This window comes from Pagrus pagrus (genome assembly GCF_965226575.1).
Source record: "Pagrus pagrus genome assembly, chromosome: 13".
NCBI lineage: Eukaryota > Metazoa > Chordata > Actinopteri > Spariformes > Sparidae > Pagrus > Pagrus pagrus.
In genome coordinates this window covers 11161835-11181326 of record NC_140197.1, presented here as the reverse complement: position 1 = coordinate 11181326, position 19492 = coordinate 11161835, and the positions used below count along the sequence as shown (strand labels likewise).

The following is a 19492-nucleotide window of genomic DNA, read 5'->3' as shown; positions in this document are numbered from 1 at the left end:
GATGCGATGATCGTGCAGGTTCCCCCTCCAGACTCACTATGCCCGTCTCCAGCGATGAGCCCATCTGCCCCAAGTTCCAGCCCAACATCTTTGACCCCTCCCGCTGCCACGACTGCCTGCGCCAGAGGCACCTGCACGCCGGCGCAGGGGACAGCAAGGAGGCAGCTCCACAGCAAAAATCCACAACAGAGACTGGGACTGAGACTGGGATTGTATCAGGCAAAGGAGTGTTGTTAACACCGATCCCATCCCAGGCAGAGGAAAGAGACACCAGCAGCAAGGTAAGAAAAGAAGAGAGGGCCAGTGTGGAAGAGGTAGGGAGGTGAACAGAGCTGCTAGGTAACAGGGTAGAGATTGGAACAGGAGTAGAATATGTGCTGAGTGATGGGATTAATCGGACATGAAAGCTAGGCAGGAAGGTGAGCGCAGTAGAGGTCACAGGTGAAGTCAACAAGACAGTGAGGTTAGATGTTAAGTCAGTGGAAACAGAATGACGTAGCGATGTGCTCCTTGACTCAACTTTGAATGTCTTGCAGATCAGAAATGATGCTCAGTGTTTCATGAAGATATTCAGAATAGAAAAGAGTCTATTTAAGCTGTTTTTTCTAAGACAAAAGAGCTTCTCACTTGACCCAAAGGTCAGTGTTTCTGTGGATAAAGAAGAGTGCCTTCTAGTTTAACACAGTCAACATGTAAACAGTTCATGAGATCATGTATGAGTGTTTGTTGGTTGGGAGTAAATTAAGAAAAGGTCAGAGACAGAGAATGAGAAGTAAAGGAAAGGAGTAGCCGGGTGGAAGCAGTGTGGTTCTGATTATAAATTAATGAGGCTGGATCACTTACTGCCCTTTTGGGAATCACTTGTAATCGTAGACCGGAGTAACGTACAGAAAGGTTGGGAATGACTCTATACAGTATTAAAACTGTGACAACTCTACTTCTTTGTGTTCATTCTGCTGCCAGGACATAACCGCAGCTGTCCCATGACAGAGATTTATTTCAGTACATAACACACTTTGAATTGTACCACTATGCTTTGTTAGACCTTACCTGTAATTCCCCATGAAGTTGTAGGGATCAGTGCCAATTTATGACATTTCCAGGCAGTTTCAGATTCTTTTTGAGACAAGAGAAGGGTTTATGGCAAGAAAAAAGTGATGAAACATTAATGAGGAAAAGCCACGAGACAGGTCGAGTTACAGAGGTGTAACCCTAATCGAACAGCAGACTGAACATGTGTGCGTGTCAGGGAGGACAGACACTATTCAGCTAAGCCTCTACTCAAGGAGATGGTGGCAGCCAGACACATCTAGGATTTTTATCAATTTGTTTTATTGCTTTGATGTGAAGTCACTGTATTTACAGTGAACCTATACTCTTACATCTTGGCATGCATTGGCCGTGCTTGGAGATATAATCATCAGTGCCTCTTCCTCTGTGACTTGGAGAGAGAGGGAGTTTGCTGATTGGCCCGTGTCTTAACTTGTCATCCAATCAGGAGGATTCCGATGGTCTGTCGGTGGTGAGCAGCTACTGTGATGTCAATGGAGGCCGTCTGGGTTATCAGGAGAGCTCTTTGTGCATCCTGAGCCCGGACTGTGAGCTTTATATCTGTGACGGTGACGACGACGACAGCACTGACAGGTGGGTACACTGGATGCTGATAATAAGTCATGTAGGAGAGCTAGTGCACGTGGAATTATAGACTTTAATGTATAATAAGAGTGTTTTTGTGAGCTAGATTGTTACAACAGTGCTGTATAATTATTCAAAAACACCGGCGAGGACTGTGGAGTGTAGTCACTGAGTCTCACCAGTCTTGATCACCATGTTCTCTGACCCAAAAGATTCTTGATACACTTGCTAAGTAACTCTGTGAAATTAATATTTTTGTGATTAAATTGTTTTCTCTCCTGTCTTTTGCCTCTTACTTATCGCTTCTCCTCCATGACCCTCCTCCCTCTCGATCCCTCACCGTTCAATCTCCACTCTCGTCATTCTTCTCCCATCTCCTCTTCCAAGTAGCTGTCAAGACCAAAACGACTACCAAGAGTTCAGCGGCTCAGTCAGCGCAGAGGACGAGTACCTGCCGATCCTTTGCCGCTCAACCAAACTCGGCATGACCCGGCTTGACCCTCCACCCCACCGGCCGAACCCTCGGGCCTGGATGGAGGAAGCTCAGGGCAGAGACAGCTTCAATAGTCGATCAGGTACATGGAATATGACCTCGTATATTGTTACATTTGGTAGTTGTTTCATTACTTTCTTGGCAGATAGGATACATTAGAAAGAGATGGAAAAGATGCATGACTTGGTAGAAGCATAGTACAGAGAGGGAAAAGTCCCACCTGATCTCTTTAACGAACACATATATGAGTTCTCTGCTCCTGTAGACAGAGACCTCAGTAAACCTATGACTTCCAGCACTTGACCAATCCATATCTAGTTACAGCCAAAGGTGTTCTTTACTTGGCAATACTGTTTGATGTCAGCAGCTGAGGTGTCCCAGAGCAATTATCAGTAATACAATATAGCTCCATCTGTGTCAGGAAACCTCTGGTAGTTGCCCAGTCGTTGAACCTTGATGTGTTTTCTTTCTGTTCTTTCTATTTCTGTCACACTGTCTTACTTCCCTTTCCTTCCAGGGTTTAAAGAAGACAGAGAGAGGCGTGAAAGTGGCTACTTCTCCCTGGGTAGGGCAGCAGGGACCCGCTTACTCCGTGATAACAGCCCGTCTGGTCCTTTCCGCCATTTCGAAAGAGGACATCCAGTCTTCAACACCAGAAATGTAGAGCCCAAAGACACTGTCCCCTTCAGAAACCCTAATCTTGGTGTGGCCTCTGAAAGGCAGATGCTGACAGCTCTAAATGATGACCTGCCAGAGGAAATCCCACCGCCTGATCCCTATGAAATTGCCGTTGAGGTTGAGGCACAAGTCGGCCCCCGCTCTCCAAGTCCCACTCCTTTTAAGATAGCAGAGTCTCTGGCCTCAACTGGGCGAAAAGGTTTCAGTGGCTCATATGGCCGGGGAAACTCTTCTTCTCATGTCTCTTCCTATCATCAGTCAGGACGTTTTGATTCCTCAAGGCAAGGCTCAGCTCTGCAATCTCGCTCTTCCTCTCCCTCACGTGGAAACTTGCCATTCAGACGCAGCGAGTCCACTGCTTCCCTCAGCAGGCATAACTTTGACGGTGGAGGGAGGACTCAAGGAATGGAGCAAGGATCCAGAAATTCCTTGCAAGGCACACATGGGCGACGTGTTGAGTCAGGAACTCTGCCAAGAAACTTTAAATCATTTGCTAGTTCAGTCAAATCCCAGCCCAGCACCGTGTCTGACTTTAGGAGTGCCTTGAGAAAAACAGAAGTGAGTGGGTCTTTGAGTGGTCGGGGTCGTGATAGCAGGAGCTCTTCCCCCTCAAGGAGGGACTACAACCCTTCAGGCCAAATATCTCTTCGTAAAACTGAAATCACCAGCAGTCCATCTCCTGGACGTGGGCGTGACAGTCGTACTTCATCTCCGTCTAGGAGAACCTCTAGCAGTCTGCGTGACAATCACAGTTCCTCACCGCCAAGGAGGAATTATAGCTCGTCCAGCCAATCCCTCCTTCGTAAATCTGAATCAATTATGTCTCTAAGCGGACGGAGTCACCATGGACGCTGTGGCTCCCCCATCAGAGAAGGCTATGATATTGAAAGCCAGACTCTGCTACGTAACCCTACAGCTAGGAATGGACTGAATGACCAAGAACAGGAAACCCCCCCTGTGTCTCCATCCAGACGGGGTTATGACACAAGTCAATCTGTGCTCCGTAAGACTGAATCAAGTACTGTCGGCCGCAGCAGAGGTTGTGAAAGTCGTAGTTCCTCACTTGGAAGGAAGGGCTATGAAACCCCGACTCAGTATCAGCTTAGGAAAACAGACATGGGTGGTTCTTTACACAGCTGTAACCGTGAAAGTCGTAACTCATCCCCTTCGAGGAGAAACTATGACGCTCCTTCTCAGTCTCTGCTGCGCAAGTCTGAAGTAAACACTTCTGTCAGAAGTCGTGATAGCCACAATTCCTTTCCTTCAAGGAAAAGCTACGATGCTCCTGAGCAGCACTCACTGCGGAAAACAGAGACTAGCAACTCCTTTAACAGCAAGAATCACAACAGCCGCAACTCCTCTCCCTCTAGAAAACTCAACAGTGACCCGCCAGGCTACTCAATCCTCAGAAATGCCACTAATGGAGATTCCAGCCATTCTTTTCAGAGGAAAAACACTAACCATGACTCAAAATCTGATTCCAATCGTTCACCACTCTCCTGGCGGGAATCGACTCATTCCCACCGCAGCTCCTCTTTATCTCGTGCTGCTTCACCCTCTCGACAGACCACAAATGGCAGCAGGACAGCTTTCGTCACCTTGGAGAAGACCAGAAGCGCCAGTAACATCAGATCAGGGGTTGGTAGACATGGCCATGAGGATCGCTGCCAGTCCCCTAATGACAACAGGCCCTCCCACCGCACACGGAGCCCCTCTCCTTCACCTCAGATTCAAATGCGGAGGCACACCTCCTCCCAGAGTTCCATGGAGTCCTCAGAGTCGGGCCAACGGTCGGTGGGGTCTACAGGACGTAACAGGGAGGAGTATGCCATGTTGGCTGACGTCCCGAAGGTCAAAATGATCCATCAGAGAGAGGGACCCGGCCACATGGGGCGACCTCAGACCCAGCAGCCCTCTCGGAGACAGGAACTCTTTAAACCAGCCAGGTCAGACACATATAACACCACAAAGAATGAAAGGAGTGGAACATATTTAATATATATTACACTATGGTTTTTTGACATTACACTGCGAAGTAGGCCAGCTGCATGTGTGTACATGGAATTTAATAGTGCAGATCACAAACTCCATCAGATTAGATCAAATTGACCAAATCAGACACACTGATAACCTGTTCTGCTGTTCCAGCCATTCACTGAGCAAGCATCCCTCCAGAGAGTGGGAAGATACAGGGGAGACGGAGAGAGACTGGCACTATGGTGGCAGTGGGTATCTATCTCGAGCACACTCCACCACCTCATTACAGGTATGGTGGCAGGGGAGCAGGAGAGTTTTATTAAAGGATGAAAAAGTTAATGAAGCTGACTTTTTTGCTTAGCTTCTTGATTTGTCTGTCTTAAACCTTATTTTATAAGAATCAACTTGACGGGAGAAGAATACATTTATAAAACTGGTAATACACTGGCTAAGACTCGTAATGTTTTTTTTGAGATTTCAAATAATAGAGCCTAGAGAGACAGGATTGGGAGCAGAGAGAGTCTCAACAGTATATAAGGGGCTTGGAAATAAGCATTAAAACCCTACAGTGGTATGTGAACTATAAAGCACCTTTCCCCCTCTCCCAACATAACGTAATTAATTGCAGTGGGATTGCAAGCTTGTGCTCTGTGGCTTTCACCTGCATAATAATGTTAATACTGAAACACATCTTCCCTAAAAACCGTACACCAGATTTGAAAACTGTGCATGTGAAGCTCTGGAGGTTTCTGTGTTCATCCGCACATTGATTATCATCATAACGACAAGCTGTTCGTTTCCAGAGGTCTGGCAGCCCCACAGCGGATGAGGGCAGTTCTTGGAAAGGTAATCACCACAGATCAGAACAAATGCAGGTATGTGACACAGCCAGTCTATTTATAGTATACGTGTACTCTTACTGTATGTAGAAACGTGTCTCCCACTGTGCCATACAGAGCATGAAGTTACAGCTGTTCTGTCTGCTATCACTAACATCTGTAGTCAACATAATAAACCTGGTTCAATGCAAGTTTATTGCACTTAGCCTATTTCAATACACAGTATCTGTCTGTTACACATTTACTAGACATGCTGGCAGCTTGTCTACTGCTCACACAGATCCTGCCTATAAATGTAAAGTTTTATGTACTTGGCACTCTAACCTGTTGGAATATCTATAACAGTGTTTCCAGCTCCTTTTTAACTCTCTTTTAATGGCCAGTTGTTGTGTGTCTATAGACTTCACCTACACCCTACAGGCATTTCATAAGACTGACTGAGCTTTGTCAATTGTGGTCTGCTGGGGCATGTGTTGAAATTCCTGAACTGAAACCAATAGCTACCGAGGGAGGATTTTGGAGGGGTGGGGGTGCCACTTTCTTTTTTTTGTTTTGTTTTGCAAGCCCAAAATATTTTCAGTCAGGGAACTATAGCAAGTGACTATCTTCTGTGTGTTTGGAAAGATGGGGATTGGTGTACCAAACTTTTCCATGTTAAAGATCCCCACATTTTAGACGTTTGGTCCCGAAGAGAGGGAGGGAGTGAGACCTCACAATAATTGAGTCATTTTAAACGTTTTTTCTAATGATAACCTTTTGTGGGTGCAATTAATCGCATCTATACTATTCCTCGTGTTGTGGGGGACCCATCTGGATCCCACTCAACCTCTAGAGGTCCTCGGACCCGGTTTTAGAGCCAGCATCGTGTGGTTCGGTTGGCTATGCTTGTTTTCTCAAACGATCTTCGCGGACCCGCCCAGGAAGTGGCTGAGAGAGCCGCGAGCAGAGAGACCCAGCCGAGTCAGAGAAGTGAGTCGTACGCTGCCCACGACTTGTCAGAAAGTTGTGAAGTTATCAGGTTTAAACACCCAGAGTTTGTGCGTGTTTTGTCGGATGAACGTGCTTTCCTCTTAAGACTGGATACAGTCTGCTATGGACGTTGGCGGCTCGCTTGATTAAGTCAACATGGGTATGAATGGCGGGGGTTTATCTAATGTCGCGTAACGCCAATACCCTGCGAGAAAGTTAAGGTTTTTGCCTCAGAGATTTAGCTGAGCTGAGGAGTGGATTTGAGAGCAGGAAGGGTTTTTTCTTTCCGTGAGGTGACGGTACTTTTCTTTTGTCTTTATCTTGCCCTCTCTGGATCCTCTTATCATGACGGTAAGTTGCACCTTGAAAGCAGTTTTGTCTTTCCTGTGTGTCACTCCTTCCTGAATTTTACCTAATTATATACATATATTTAACGAATTCTGGCCCAGGAGCTGCCCATTCACGTATCTCACTTAATTTTAAATGTTTTGTTTTTAATGTACACTACATAACTAGTTTTTAATGGACTTTTCTGATTAGCGTTTGTTTAAACGTGTCCGCGTTAACGATAAGTGGGCAGAAATTAAACTCACAGCTAGCTTAAAACTACAATACTTTTATTGTTTTATTATTTATACCGTGTGCCCATGAACCCAGATAAAATGTGTAACATTTAAGATAATTTTCTTTCAACCTTCATACTGGTTTCCAGGTGTTTTGTGGTACCATCTGTTTACTCAGTGTTGTTTACAGTAGCAGGAAGTGTCATTAGCCGTTAGCTTGTACTGTATGTGGCAGTTTTTACAGCCAGCTGTGACGTATGTTCAATGTTTGCACACACACATGTGCAAGAAAACCATGCAAATATTTATTTTCTTTAAAAAAAAAAGCAAATTGCCTAGAGGTACAGAAGCTTTCATCACAATCAGTGCATACATTTATCATTACTTCTATTCAGAGAGGTAATCTAGTTAATTAAGAAATAAGGGAAGAAGACAACCTTACATGTTGTAATACAGGCCTAACGGACAAGGCTCACCAGACAATACTCCTCTGTAGTGATGGGATATAGGAGTCAGTGAGAGTGGACATTGTCTCCAACTGTCGCCAGTGTTTGACCCTCTTCCGTCTGTCACTGACCTTTCAAGCAAGGTCACTGATCTGAGAGCACAAGACAAGGAGTAACTCTGTAGCATTAGGGTTTTTCATAACAGTCGCTGCCCTTTTTTTCTGTGGCCGCTCCCTGACCTGGCTCACTGGCATGTATGGACTAGACAATGTGAATTTATGATGAGGTTTGACACATTGTGGCTTGCTCCAGTAGATCACCATCATACATTAACACACAGTTTGAGGTGAGGAAGGAAGATAGACAGAATGAAAGAGTCACCAGTGACAGATGCAGCTGTCAGCCTCGAAAAACAAGTGTCCCGTCATGCTTTCAGCTGGCACCTGATGATGAGGCCATTAGTTATGATTACAGTTTGTGTGTATTAATGTACGTGTGTGTGGATACCCAACAAGAACTAACACGTGTCAGGTGTTTAAAAACATTGCCACATCATTTATTAATGATGAAAGAAATTTTAGGCTTATCCAATGTAGCAATCCAATGATATCTTAACATGGTGTTGCCAACTTCATCACTCCCTTTACATGGTCTGTTGGCAGTCACCAGACCTTAAAATGTGTTAGATTAAAAAGATCAGTCGCATAGATAAACTGGTTTACACAGACAAAAACTGGGTGGTACTGTGGTTTCCAAGCACACAAGTGAAGCCCGGAAGGGAGCATAAATACAGTGAAGGGATGGTAAGAGATGACAGAATAGGCAGAGAAATGATAATACTAACAGAGAGGGAGCAGAACAAACTGATGTAGCAAGGGAATACAATGAACAATAAGTGGCTGTGATAGAAAGAGGCAAGTGATGGGAATGAGACAAGATCAGATGACAAATTCATAAAGAGATTTAAAAGTGAGGAATGTTCAAGTAAAAAAGAGATAAGCAAATTGAGGAATGCTTGCTGGAAAAAGTTGCCTAATCTTAATCTGAGATCACCACATCTTGAGGTACCAAGCGCATGTTTTCCTCTTTCTGTCATCATGTCGTGAGCAAGAACAGCCTGTTCCTGGAAATATTTGTTCCTGGAAATATTGTAGATAAGCTAAAGCATGTTTTAATGTATCCTCTACTACCACGCTGCTCGAGCAAGAGACGTGCAGAATATTTCAGTGTGCAACAGTGTTAAGTTATGAACAGAAGAGTTACTTTAGGTTCCCCCCCTGCAAAAGTTTCAGCTAGAGCCTGACCGATGCTGGATTTTTGGGGCCGTGGCTGTCAGGGAGTAATAAATTCCAATATTGATATATTGGCTGAATACACACATTATTTGCAATGATCCCTCAAATATAGTTATCATCACACTTGTGACAAAGATGTTTAACAGAGGCAGGATATTTTACAGTTTAACAATAAACTTGATAATCTAAAATGACATCAGTAAACTTCACTGAAAATGTACAAACTATAAATTACACCAAGCATCTTTTTCTGCAATAACACCTCCAACAACAAAGAAAGTTTTCATATCCTACAATATATATATGCCGATATCGATATATATGTGATAGGCCAATATTCACAGATAATATCAGCCAACATAGTCGGGATCTAGTTTCCACATCCTTCCTTCTTCCCATCATTTAAGGTTGCGCTTCTCCGATTTGAATCTTTCTGTCTCTCTGTTGTCTTGAGATACTTTGTGCCCTCGTCCTTTACATGCTGACTTATTGTTTCCTGTCAATTTCACACCTCATATGTGACCTTCTATGCAATCATTGCCTTTTTTAGTTTTTATCTGCTATGCTGCAGTGCAACAGAGCAGCACGCTGTAACATAAACATTATGCTGTTGAGATGCTGTGTTAACAACATGGGGCTTTGTTGAATGTTTGCAGTACATGCAATATTATCATTACAGCTTCAAGGGTAGTAAATTAATTTCTAACCAAATTTATAATTGATTAATATAATTGATTTGCTGTCTTTCTTTGTCATTTATGATAGTAAATAAAGAGTCTTTGAGTTTTTGACTGTTAAGAATAATCAATCATTTCAGCCCTTATTATCAGCATTCTCCAATATAAGCGTTAAAACTGAATTAAAGCAGTTGATAATAAACAGATGCATTAATGTGTTCCAAAAAATACTGGTTTCAATGTACACTGTAAGAAAAGCAAGTTTTTCCACAATTGAAACTAGTTTATGTCCTCTGTGGCAACATAAGCCTGCTGCATTGTGTCCGTTGTCTTCATGCACTATAATAGAGTAAACCTGCGGTGATGTGGTCACTGCAAATTTCTTGTATGGAGATATAATTATATTGAGCGAGCCCCACCCTACGATAGGTCTCATAGTGACTTCTTGCATCTAGTCACATTTTTTCTTTTTCCCTGTCACCGTTCACTTTCTCTGGTTCTTTTTTCTCTGTAAAATCCTGCAGGACTTGCTTCTGATAAAATAAATGACCTTGACTCGTACCAGACTGCACAGTTCCTTCCTTTTAGGTTTTGTGTTTGTAACATTTCTGTCAAACATTCAGATGAAGCTCAGTGACACTGTATGCTCTGCCTCACAGCCTGACCTCCTAAACTTCAAGAAGGGATGGATGTCCAAACTGGACGAGAGTGGAGAGGTAAGGTACAGTAAGGCTGAATGTCGTGCTCTGCTCTGTAGTCTCCTCTCTCTCTCCATCTTCACTCCCCTCTTCCCTCCATCCCTCCTTCCTAATGAGAAAGGTTGTGTGTAAGGCGATAGTGGCAGATTATTCTCGTCGTTATCACAGTAATAGCTTTTTGGCTTGAGGCGCAACAGGTGTCTCCTCTCTTTGAACGATACGCTTGAGTGAATGAGCTTCTGGCTTCACACATCACTTACTGTAGGTCTGCTGTTTAAGATGGGGCCGTCCTGTGTCACTGTGGTGTTGCCATTTCTGTTTCTGAACATGATTATTCTGAAGATAAAGTGATAATAAGTTCATTCAGATATTGTTATTGTATTGTTTGATAATTGTCATATTTTAACCACGAGAGTTGCTGTTCCCACTTCAGTGTTGGATTAATTCATATCTGCTGTGTTTCTTTAGTGGAAGAAGCATTGGTTTGTGTTGAGTGATGCCGGACTGAAGTACTACAGAGACTCGAGCGCAGAGGAGGTATATATTTTTTTAAATTCTAATAATTCTGATTAGAGCCCAACTTATACTTGATTTTTGGGGCCGATACTAATATTACTGATATAAAATTTACAGTTACAATGATAAACTTTATTGTTCAAAATGTCATTGATGCACTGAAAGTAAATTTTGTTGGGACTTTCAACATAAAAAATTACCCAAAGTATCATTTTCTGCATTATGTTTTCTCATTGGTGAATATTGGACACCATATTAGCTGGTACCGATATATCCATGATGTAGCTGTGATAGGCCAAATTTGGCCGATATATGTTACAGGCTCTACTCCAAATAATGGAATTCATTATAAACCAGCTTGGATGAATATTTAAGAATAAACATATTAAACATATTGTATCAACTATAACAATGACAAAGTGTAAGAGAAACATGTGTCCTGTGTTTTCTGTATAGAAAGATGACTTGGATGGAGAGATTGACCTAAAATCCTGTGTGAAGGTGTATGAGTTTGATGTGGAGAAGAACTATGGGTTTCAGATACAGGTGAGTATCTCTGTCACGGGCCAATCTCTCTCAGCCTGTGTATGCAATTGATTATCTTCTTTATATTCCTTATCCTTTATCAGCGTTAACCACACCCGCTCTCTATTTCTGCTGGATTTTTTTCTTGTTATTCCGTTATCATGACTCACATCTCCGTCAGTATCTCTTCCACTTTTCCCTCTGCATCTCTCTCTCTTTCAGTTGTCCTTTATCATCTCCATCTGATCCCGGTTCTGTTGCATCTTTTGTGTCTCCTCCTTAACCTGTTTTCTCTTTTGTTGTGCAGACACGGGAGGCCGCGTTCACACTGTCTGCCATGACGGCTGGGATCAGGCGGAACTGGATAGAGGTTTTGAAGAAGAGTGTCCGGCCCAGCAGCTCTCCAGACCTCACACAGTAATGACAGTTTAATTGTTATGTATAAAAGCTTAAATATGGATATAAGCAACTTTAGGAATGTAGCGGGGTGTCTGCAGGTCCTTTTTAAAACTCTCAAATATCTTGAGCTGTCTCTCTATACTTGCACTTACCTGTTGATAAACTATTTACTTTTATACTTACCTGCTGCGCTTGAATAAGAAACAAAAAAATGTACAAAAACAAAGTATCTTCACCTAAAGCTACTACTTTACAAGTTCTATACATTGCAGGTTTTGCTCAGACTAAGATATATCATTTTTCAGACCTTGCACACTCGAGTTACCACGCACTCTAATGCTCTTCCAGTTAACATAAGTCGTGGTGCTAATTTATTGACAGAAAATGAAGTAATTACATTTTTATAACTGATTAACACCACAAAGCTCTAGGTAATAACATCTAATGTCTTCTTTTGTCTGACAATCAACCTAAAGATAATTATTTTACAGCAAATCTTTACGTGGAATAGGATGATTTTTCTCATCCAAAAGCTACTACCTTTTGAGGGTTTGATATCTGGAAAAAGTTTCTAAAAGCTGGTACATTGAATCTGTGGGTGTCAATAAGTATGAAACAGTTGTGGAAAGAAGTGCTCAACAAGTTCAAATGCAGCAATTTGAAGGTGAATGCACCTGCAAAAAGATGCTGAAATGAAAGTAAAGAGATTTTTTTTATGCCCAAACTTGCTCCCCTCGTATTGCCCAATGAGGTTTGCAGACATTTTGTAGTGTCACTTTGGCCTGGATAGCTTGTGGAGTACAGTTGTCTCCTTTGCTGGCTCTAGCTTTCAAGTTCCTGCCTCAAAAGCAGCATAAAGTTATTTCAAAGTATATGTGCACTCATATAGTTTTCAGATGTCCTCAGCCTGCTTTCCTCGGTCGCTCATTTCCAGCCTTGCTGAAGCTGAGCCTTGGCTAAATACAGATTGATAATAGGCTCTGTTACTCACATGGACCAGCAACTTTGGTCCCTGAAGAGTGTCAGTCTCTGTGTACTTTGGCTGTCACAGGTGAATCAATTATTAATTAATTACTTGGGGTCAGTGTATGTTCTGTTTTCATAATGACTCACCACCATCTGTGCTTTGAGTGTTCACGTCGAGGCTTTGCATGCTGTTGATTTGCTTATTTTATCAACTGTGATGAATTTGTGATTGATTGATAACTTCTTTATTGATTAAAATAAGATTCATGAGGTTGTCAAACAGGAGAAGAAATCACGCCTTGATTTCTTTACTTTAATTTTGATAACCTTGATTTTGAATTATTTGTCTCTGATCCTCTCTAGATTACCCGACAGCAGCAGTGACAAGGAAAACTCCCATTCTCGCTTTGCACCGTCTTCCCGTCGACCGTTGTCACGTCATGCCGACGCTCAGTCAGAAGTTCAGACCTCTGCACCCCCTGTTCAGCGCAGGTTTGACTATGTTGAGCTGTCCCCGGTTCCTGCCTCGTCTGCCCCTCTCCCGGGCAGTCAGAGAGAAGCAGGGGAGGGCCAGGGGAGGGAGCACAGCCAGTGGCAGGAGGAGAGGAATACGAGCAGCCAATGGGAGGCTGTGCTGTCCAGGAAGGGCACTGGTGGTGGATCGAACCAGAGGCTACGCACGGAGGATGAAATAGAGAAAAAGTGGGCAGAGTTTGAACGCATGCCGTTGAAAGAGATGAGCGCCATGCCGCCAGTGGGATCACGGTCTTCCAGCCAGTCAGCCAATGAGGCGCTGCAGAGGGAGGTAGTGCGTGGAGATGATTTTCCAATTTGCAAATGAAATTAACTGCAAATTAACCCTTCATCTGTCCGGATGAAGTAACATTTCCTGTTTCTGCCTGTTAACATTTGAGCCACTATTTTTCTGACCTGCCTCCTCTCTTCAGCAGTGTCTTCCATCTGAAATATGCAGTAGAAAATGAAGAGTACAAGAACAATAAAGATAGCGATATGGGAAATACTGCTGAAACTCCTGTCTGTTCTGTCTATGTGTGTTGTGATGTGTGTCTTTGGTTTGAACCTGTGTGCAGTCTCAAACATGAATCTTTGTATCCTGCTAGGCTAATCACGCTACTTGCATGTTCAATTAATAGGCCCATGTCCCCAATCCCTCTTGCTCAGTGGGCTTTACCTCTGTCTGTCTTTTCTCAGGTGGCGTCACTGAGGCAGCAGCTGGCGCAACTACAAGGAGGGAGAGGAGGAGGAGGAGGAGGGGGCGTTGGAGGAGGTGTGAGGAGCGGCTGTGGCCCCGAGGCTTCCTGCGGCCGCAGCCTTGCAGCCATGGAGCGCGCTCATCGACAGGCGCTGGAGGAGCTACAGAGGCAGCACAGCCGCCAGGTCAAGGAACTGGAGACGGAGAAGGACCGGCTACTGCTGGAGGAGACCCAGGACACAGCACGAGGTCAGTAGACAAGAGCACGGGGTAGAAAAGAACATCAAGACCTGAATCATTGTGAAAGCAGCTTTCGTTACAGCGCTAAATATAACTTAAGGGGAGGTACTACAGGTGAAAACAAAGTTCTTTCATATGCTGGTCCATTTTGAGATTTGGGGCTATTTTGCTTCCATAGCATATCTTTTTAATCTTTTTTCTGATAAGGTTGTCCAAGTCGGTCTTGATTTCTTTCACCCCTGAGTGTCCCTGCGCTTCCCCAAACAGCCCTGATGTGCTGTTATCAGCTACCAGGTCATGTCAAACTTGTGCATTTGTGTTTCAGTAATGGAGGCTTTGAAAAAGAAGCACAAAGAGGAGCTGGAGAGAGAGGTGGAGAAAGTCAAAAGGCTGAACAGTGGGGTGCTAGATTCACAGACTTTAAGAGTCCATCAACAGTAAGTAGCTTTGAATCAGTTTGTGCCGGTTTGATAGAGATGTACACTTGTCCCACAGATACATGGAGACACAAGAACAAGCCAGCAACACAATCAGCCACACTTAATATCTGTTAGCATGTTTGTTTTTTGTTTGTTTTTTTAAAAGACTGCATGTAACATTACAATAATTTGATTGGGGGGTGTCTTAAAGAGATAATAGTAATGGAGCGTTCAGACAGAGAGTGAATAGTGGTGCAGCACCAATGGACAATGTGAGAAAAATAATTTGGTTTTTGATCATTAAAGCATGTAAACATTTTCTAGTCCACACCTAAAATTAAAAGTATGAAACTGAAAATGAACACGGGGGCTTTAAAGAGTTTGTGAACTGCTTCTAGTCCACTCTGTGCCTTTAGTTCATACTGCCTTAAAAATAAATTGCTAGTTGCAGCCTGGCCGTCTGTCTCAGTCAGCGCAAGCCAACATTGGTCATTTATGTGAAAAGCTCTCTTGTGCTTTTAAGTGGGAGCTTGTTGGCCACAAAAGGCTTTTCTGTTAAATAAAAGGCAGAATTTGCAGACTCAACAACAATCCAGGCTTCCTTTTTCAAGTAAGGCCACTGCTGCAGCGGCCACTGGGTCCTGTTAGGCACTTAAGGAATGCACAAGAATTTGGTCATGGATTAGTTTTCCTTTGTGAGCTTCACAGGGCCTTTGACACAACACTGTCTCAGTGGCTGCTACTAAAACCAGCATTTTAGGGCTTATCTGTGTTGCCTACTCTACATTTTTTCACTCCTTATTTTTGTGGTTATTGGTCATGAGCAGTAAAGATGTTTTAAAACCACAGTAGGAAATACTTGCCTCATGAAAACGGAAAAAGAAACACCCTCATACATTTTCAAAGCATGTTGCTGTTATTAAATGTAATCAATACTGTAGAGGAGGTATTCTGTAAGGCTAGAGTGGAATAAAGAAGCTGCCATTTAAAAGTCTGCCAGTCTGAGCAGTGCTGTGGCATAACTCTGCATCCAATTCGGAACTTGATCGCATTATAAATACATGTTTATTTCTGTAATTGTTTCCTGTTTCTATGACATTTTTGCTGCACTTATAGTAAAAAGAACGCAGATAATTTCACATTGCACAAGCAGTTGTTATTTCTTATTTCTGCAGTTTAGTTCACTAAGGACCCAACATGCATACAGCTTTATTTGTTACCTATCCATTTCTGCAGAGCAGAGAGTCAGGCCATTCAGAGAGAGCTGGCCGGACTGTCTGAGCGCTACTCCCAGAAGTGTCTGGAGCTAAACCGTGCCGAGCAAAACAACGCTGAGAGAGAAAGGGAGATCAGCCGCAAGGAGAGAGACATGGAGCACCTGAGGAAAGAGAACCAGGTGAGTTATCAGCAGATTATCAAAAGGTAGCGGTGGATCAGTCTTTTGCACTTGCAGGTGTAATTCTGAAATGTGTAATCGTGTAATTAAAAATGTTTTACTTTAAAATGTTTGAGGTTTCTGTCATGCTGTTGTTCTTTGTTGGTGCAGAAAAAATGAACTCTGATCCATTGTCTATAAATATATGCCAACCAATCGGCTTCATTCAAATCATAAAGACAAAATATATTCCTCTGCAGGACTTAAAGGCCCGTTTAAAGGAGGAGATCAGTCGTATGCAATCTGTCACCACAGATCAGCGCTCAGAGGACAGCAAAGACAGGACGCCCTGCGAACTAGAGGTAACGGCTTATGCGGTTTACTCGAAACTGAAAGTGGATGATGGGTGCCCTGTCTGATGTTTTGTAACTTTCTGAACTGACAGCTATTCTCATCAGATGTGTACCGGTGTGCAAATAACACCCACTGCATCAAAAAGAAAAGTTGATATGTATGTTTTTTTTTTGTTTTTTTTGTTTTTTTTTACAAAAATCAACACTAACAGTTACTGTTTCAGTAACTGAAATGTAAATGTATAATTTACATTTCTGATGTAGCTCAAAGAATCAACATGATTTTTGCTATTGGATTGAGATTAATCTGTGATTGCAGCAAGGTGCATGTGTCTAGTACGTCTGATGTTGTGCATATTTGATTTTAATTGGTTTAAAAACAAAAACAAGAAAACAATCTAAACTATTGTGAACTGTTCACAGTGACGACTGTGGATTATCCAGCACAACAGTGACAATGTTTCTGCAAAAACACACTTTTTCAAATGTGACTGTTCAATGTTTTAATTACTGCAACAGAATTCCATTTGTGAATTCCAAGTGATCTGACCCTTTTCAGTCGAGGGAAGAGAGCAGATTAAGAACGGTTCCAAACACTTTATTTCCCTCTGTCATAGATAAAGTAATGTTGGAAGTTGCATCATACAGATGTATGAAGCATGACTTTCAGTGTTCGTGGAAATGTTCAGAAATACTCTTTAATACACTACACTATCCAAGTGAAGTAAACCAAGGCTCTTAGAGTCATTATCTAGCAAAACCTAAAGTAGCAAAAATGTTGCAGTTCATTTATGCTTGTTATGATTACAAAAGTGGAGTCATAGCTTTAAGACACAAAGGAAATGTCAAAACAGTAATTGGCTAAAAGCCTGAATCATGGACTTAATAATGACCACTGTGCTTGTCATAAATCAGCCAGAACACAATTACTGAGCATTTTTGGTGAACTCAAGTGATAATTATAAGGATTTAGGATAATAAAAAGATGTTTTGTGTGTGTTTCTTTCTTTTACTGGCAGCAAATGACAACCAAACTCTGTTTCTTTGTCGTTTTTTTCAGGTTCTTCTCAGGATGAAAGAAAACGAGATAGAGTACTTGCATAAAGAGATCAGCTGTCTAAGGAATGAACTGCAGTTTCTTAACACGGTACTGTTTTGTGTGTTGTTACAAGTATTTGTATTTTTTCTCTGTGACCCCTACACTATTAGATCACTAAGGTGGAATGTTAATCCTTATATCCTTGAATGAGGTCTTTGTTAATTGTCTTATAGCCTGGAAGCTTTCCGAAACTGCAGTGCAACAAACTTCCAAGATTTTTTGGCTTATGTTGCGAACAGTAAAACAATGAGCACTATCATACATTGATAGAGTTAGGCTAAAAAACACTTGGGTGGCCCTTCTTAGATTTAGACAGGCGGGGAAACCCTGCACCCCTGTGCACTGGGCATTCTCGTCCAGGGTTTTCCATACATTAATGAATTTGACAGCACTATAAGAATGCTCTGTTGTTTTGTGTTATGCAGTACAATCTCTGCTTTTGCATATAGAGCTGCTTTTAGATTAGATAATAGATAAGAAAAACTTTACATTGGAGAAAATTCAGAAGCAGATGTAAACAAAGTGATTGAGTGATAGATTAAAATGAAACAAGATAATGCAAGACAATAAAAGACTTTATACCATACACATCTTACACATATACAGACATGAAGGTCACATCATGTAAAAGCACTGATATAGCTTGTTCATACAGAAAGTAGACATGGTGATTCAAAGTGAGTGTGAAGTCACACTACCGCTGTTTTGCTCTGCAGGAGAAACGGCTGGCCTGTGAACGATATACAGAGATGCACGAGGAGCTGAGTGGGATGAAGGGCCGCAACGAGCGAGAGATCCAGAGTCTGAAGGAGCACCTGAGGCTGGCCATGGCTGCTCTGCAGGAGGGGCAGAAACTGGGGAACAGCCTGGACCACTGAGAGTCTGCAGCTGGTACCAAAGCTCTGGCAGACATAGACAGGTGTGGACTGATGTAGAACAGGCAGTTTGCAAAGTCACACCAATGCAGCCATGGCAGAGAGATGGCAGAGCATATTTTTTTAATTCTTTTTTTTAAAATTTGTTCTGTGTGTTTTCTTGTTTTGCAGGTGTGTCTGCACCATTGTGACTGAATCAAAGAGGTATACAGAAAAGCAGAGGAGATGAGTGTTGGACATTTTGGGCTGTGTGGGGACCATGATAGTGCCTTAGTTTCCAATCATTCTGCCAATGAGCAGCATAGAGTAGCTATTAGCTGGTTTCATTACACTGGGCCACACATGCTATATAAAACTGCACTTTTCGTTTTTTTTTTTTATTATAGCTTTCACTTGCTTTTAGTGCAAGCATGTATGAGTGCGCATTTGGTCTGACAACTGGAATAATTGTTGAGTGACTTGTATTTTTTTTTTTTTTTTTTTATCAGGTAGTGAAGAGTTCATACTGTATCAGCTTTTTTTTTGGAGAATCCTCTCATTGGCTCTGTCTTCTGCCTGTCACAGAGGGGGTCAACACAGTTACATAAGAGCTACTGTCATCTCCGTTTTTTTATGTTGTACAGCTTTTAAGTCATGTTTACGCTGTGAAAATGGCACACGTTTCTTTAGAAATGGGAGCTTATCATTTGCTGATATTTTTTACCGGGAAGCAAGTGTGCTTGTTTAGTATTGTTTGTCAGTATGAAATTCTAAAAAATAATTATTGGGATTAATACAGGACAAAACAGCAAGCATTTATTTTTCCTGATAGGCTGAATTAGAAGTTGATCTGTCATTGTGTAGAAGCAAATTCAGGCTCAACTTTCTTCGGGATGCTTGTGAAAGCTGTTGAATGAATGTTATCCCACATCACAGATGTCTTTTTTTTTTTTAAACCATGGCTGAGAAGAAGGAACTCTCAAGCTTCCAGTCGCCCTTGATCGTTATTGGCATTTATGTGCCACCACCACAGCAAATGACAGGTGTTGCATTGATGAGCCAATTTTTTTTATTGACAGTATGAATTGTGATAAAATGACTTATCTACCTGCCTTTTGGAAATATTTTCATATTTAAGTACTGTAGAGCCTGTATCTTTGTAAATTATACACAATTTTTGCAATCAATAAAAAAGGTTTAACAGAACACTTGTGCTTATATCTTTTCATTATTTGTTTTAAACCAGTAGACTATTGCCACACA

General features: G+C 42.2%; 1 protein-coding gene across 2 annotated transcripts; it reads left to right on the top strand.

Moving 5' to 3' along the window:
* The first annotated feature begins 6563 nt into the window (after positions 1-6563).
* On the top strand, positions 6564-19435 carry triobpb (TRIO and F-actin binding protein b). Of its 2 annotated transcripts, XR_014623874.1 has the most exons (14): positions 6564-6942; positions 10232-10288; positions 10739-10807; positions 11243-11332; positions 11619-11728; positions 13040-13481; positions 13889-14138; positions 14455-14566; positions 15785-15944; positions 16184-16285; positions 17337-17423; positions 18092-18294; positions 18422-18454; positions 18739-19435. XR_014623874.1 is itself a non-coding variant. In XM_084370957.1 (13 exons), exons 1-12 carry the CDS (start codon positions 6937-6939, stop codon positions 18251-18253), a joined length of 1647 nt encoding a protein of 548 aa, XP_084227083.1. In that variant the 5' UTR covers positions 6564-6936; the 3' UTR covers positions 18254-18294; positions 18422-19435. The 2 variants fall into 2 exon arrangements, 1 of the variants encoding a protein (XP_084227083.1); XM_084370957.1 differs by having other exon boundaries at positions 18422-19435.
* The last annotated feature ends 57 nt before the right edge of the window (positions 19436-19492 follow it).

Bases quoted from the DNA above. Each gene is read 5' to 3' on its own strand.
- triobpb (XM_084370957.1), top strand. The intron at 14,139-14,454 runs GTCAGTAGACAA...TTTGTGTTTCAG, and splicing joins GACCCAGGACACAGCACGAG to TAATGGAGGCTTTGAAAAAG. The intron at 16,286-17,336 runs GTAACGGCTTAT...CGTTTTTTTCAG, and splicing joins GGACGCCCTGCGAACTAGAG to GTTCTTCTCAGGATGAAAGA.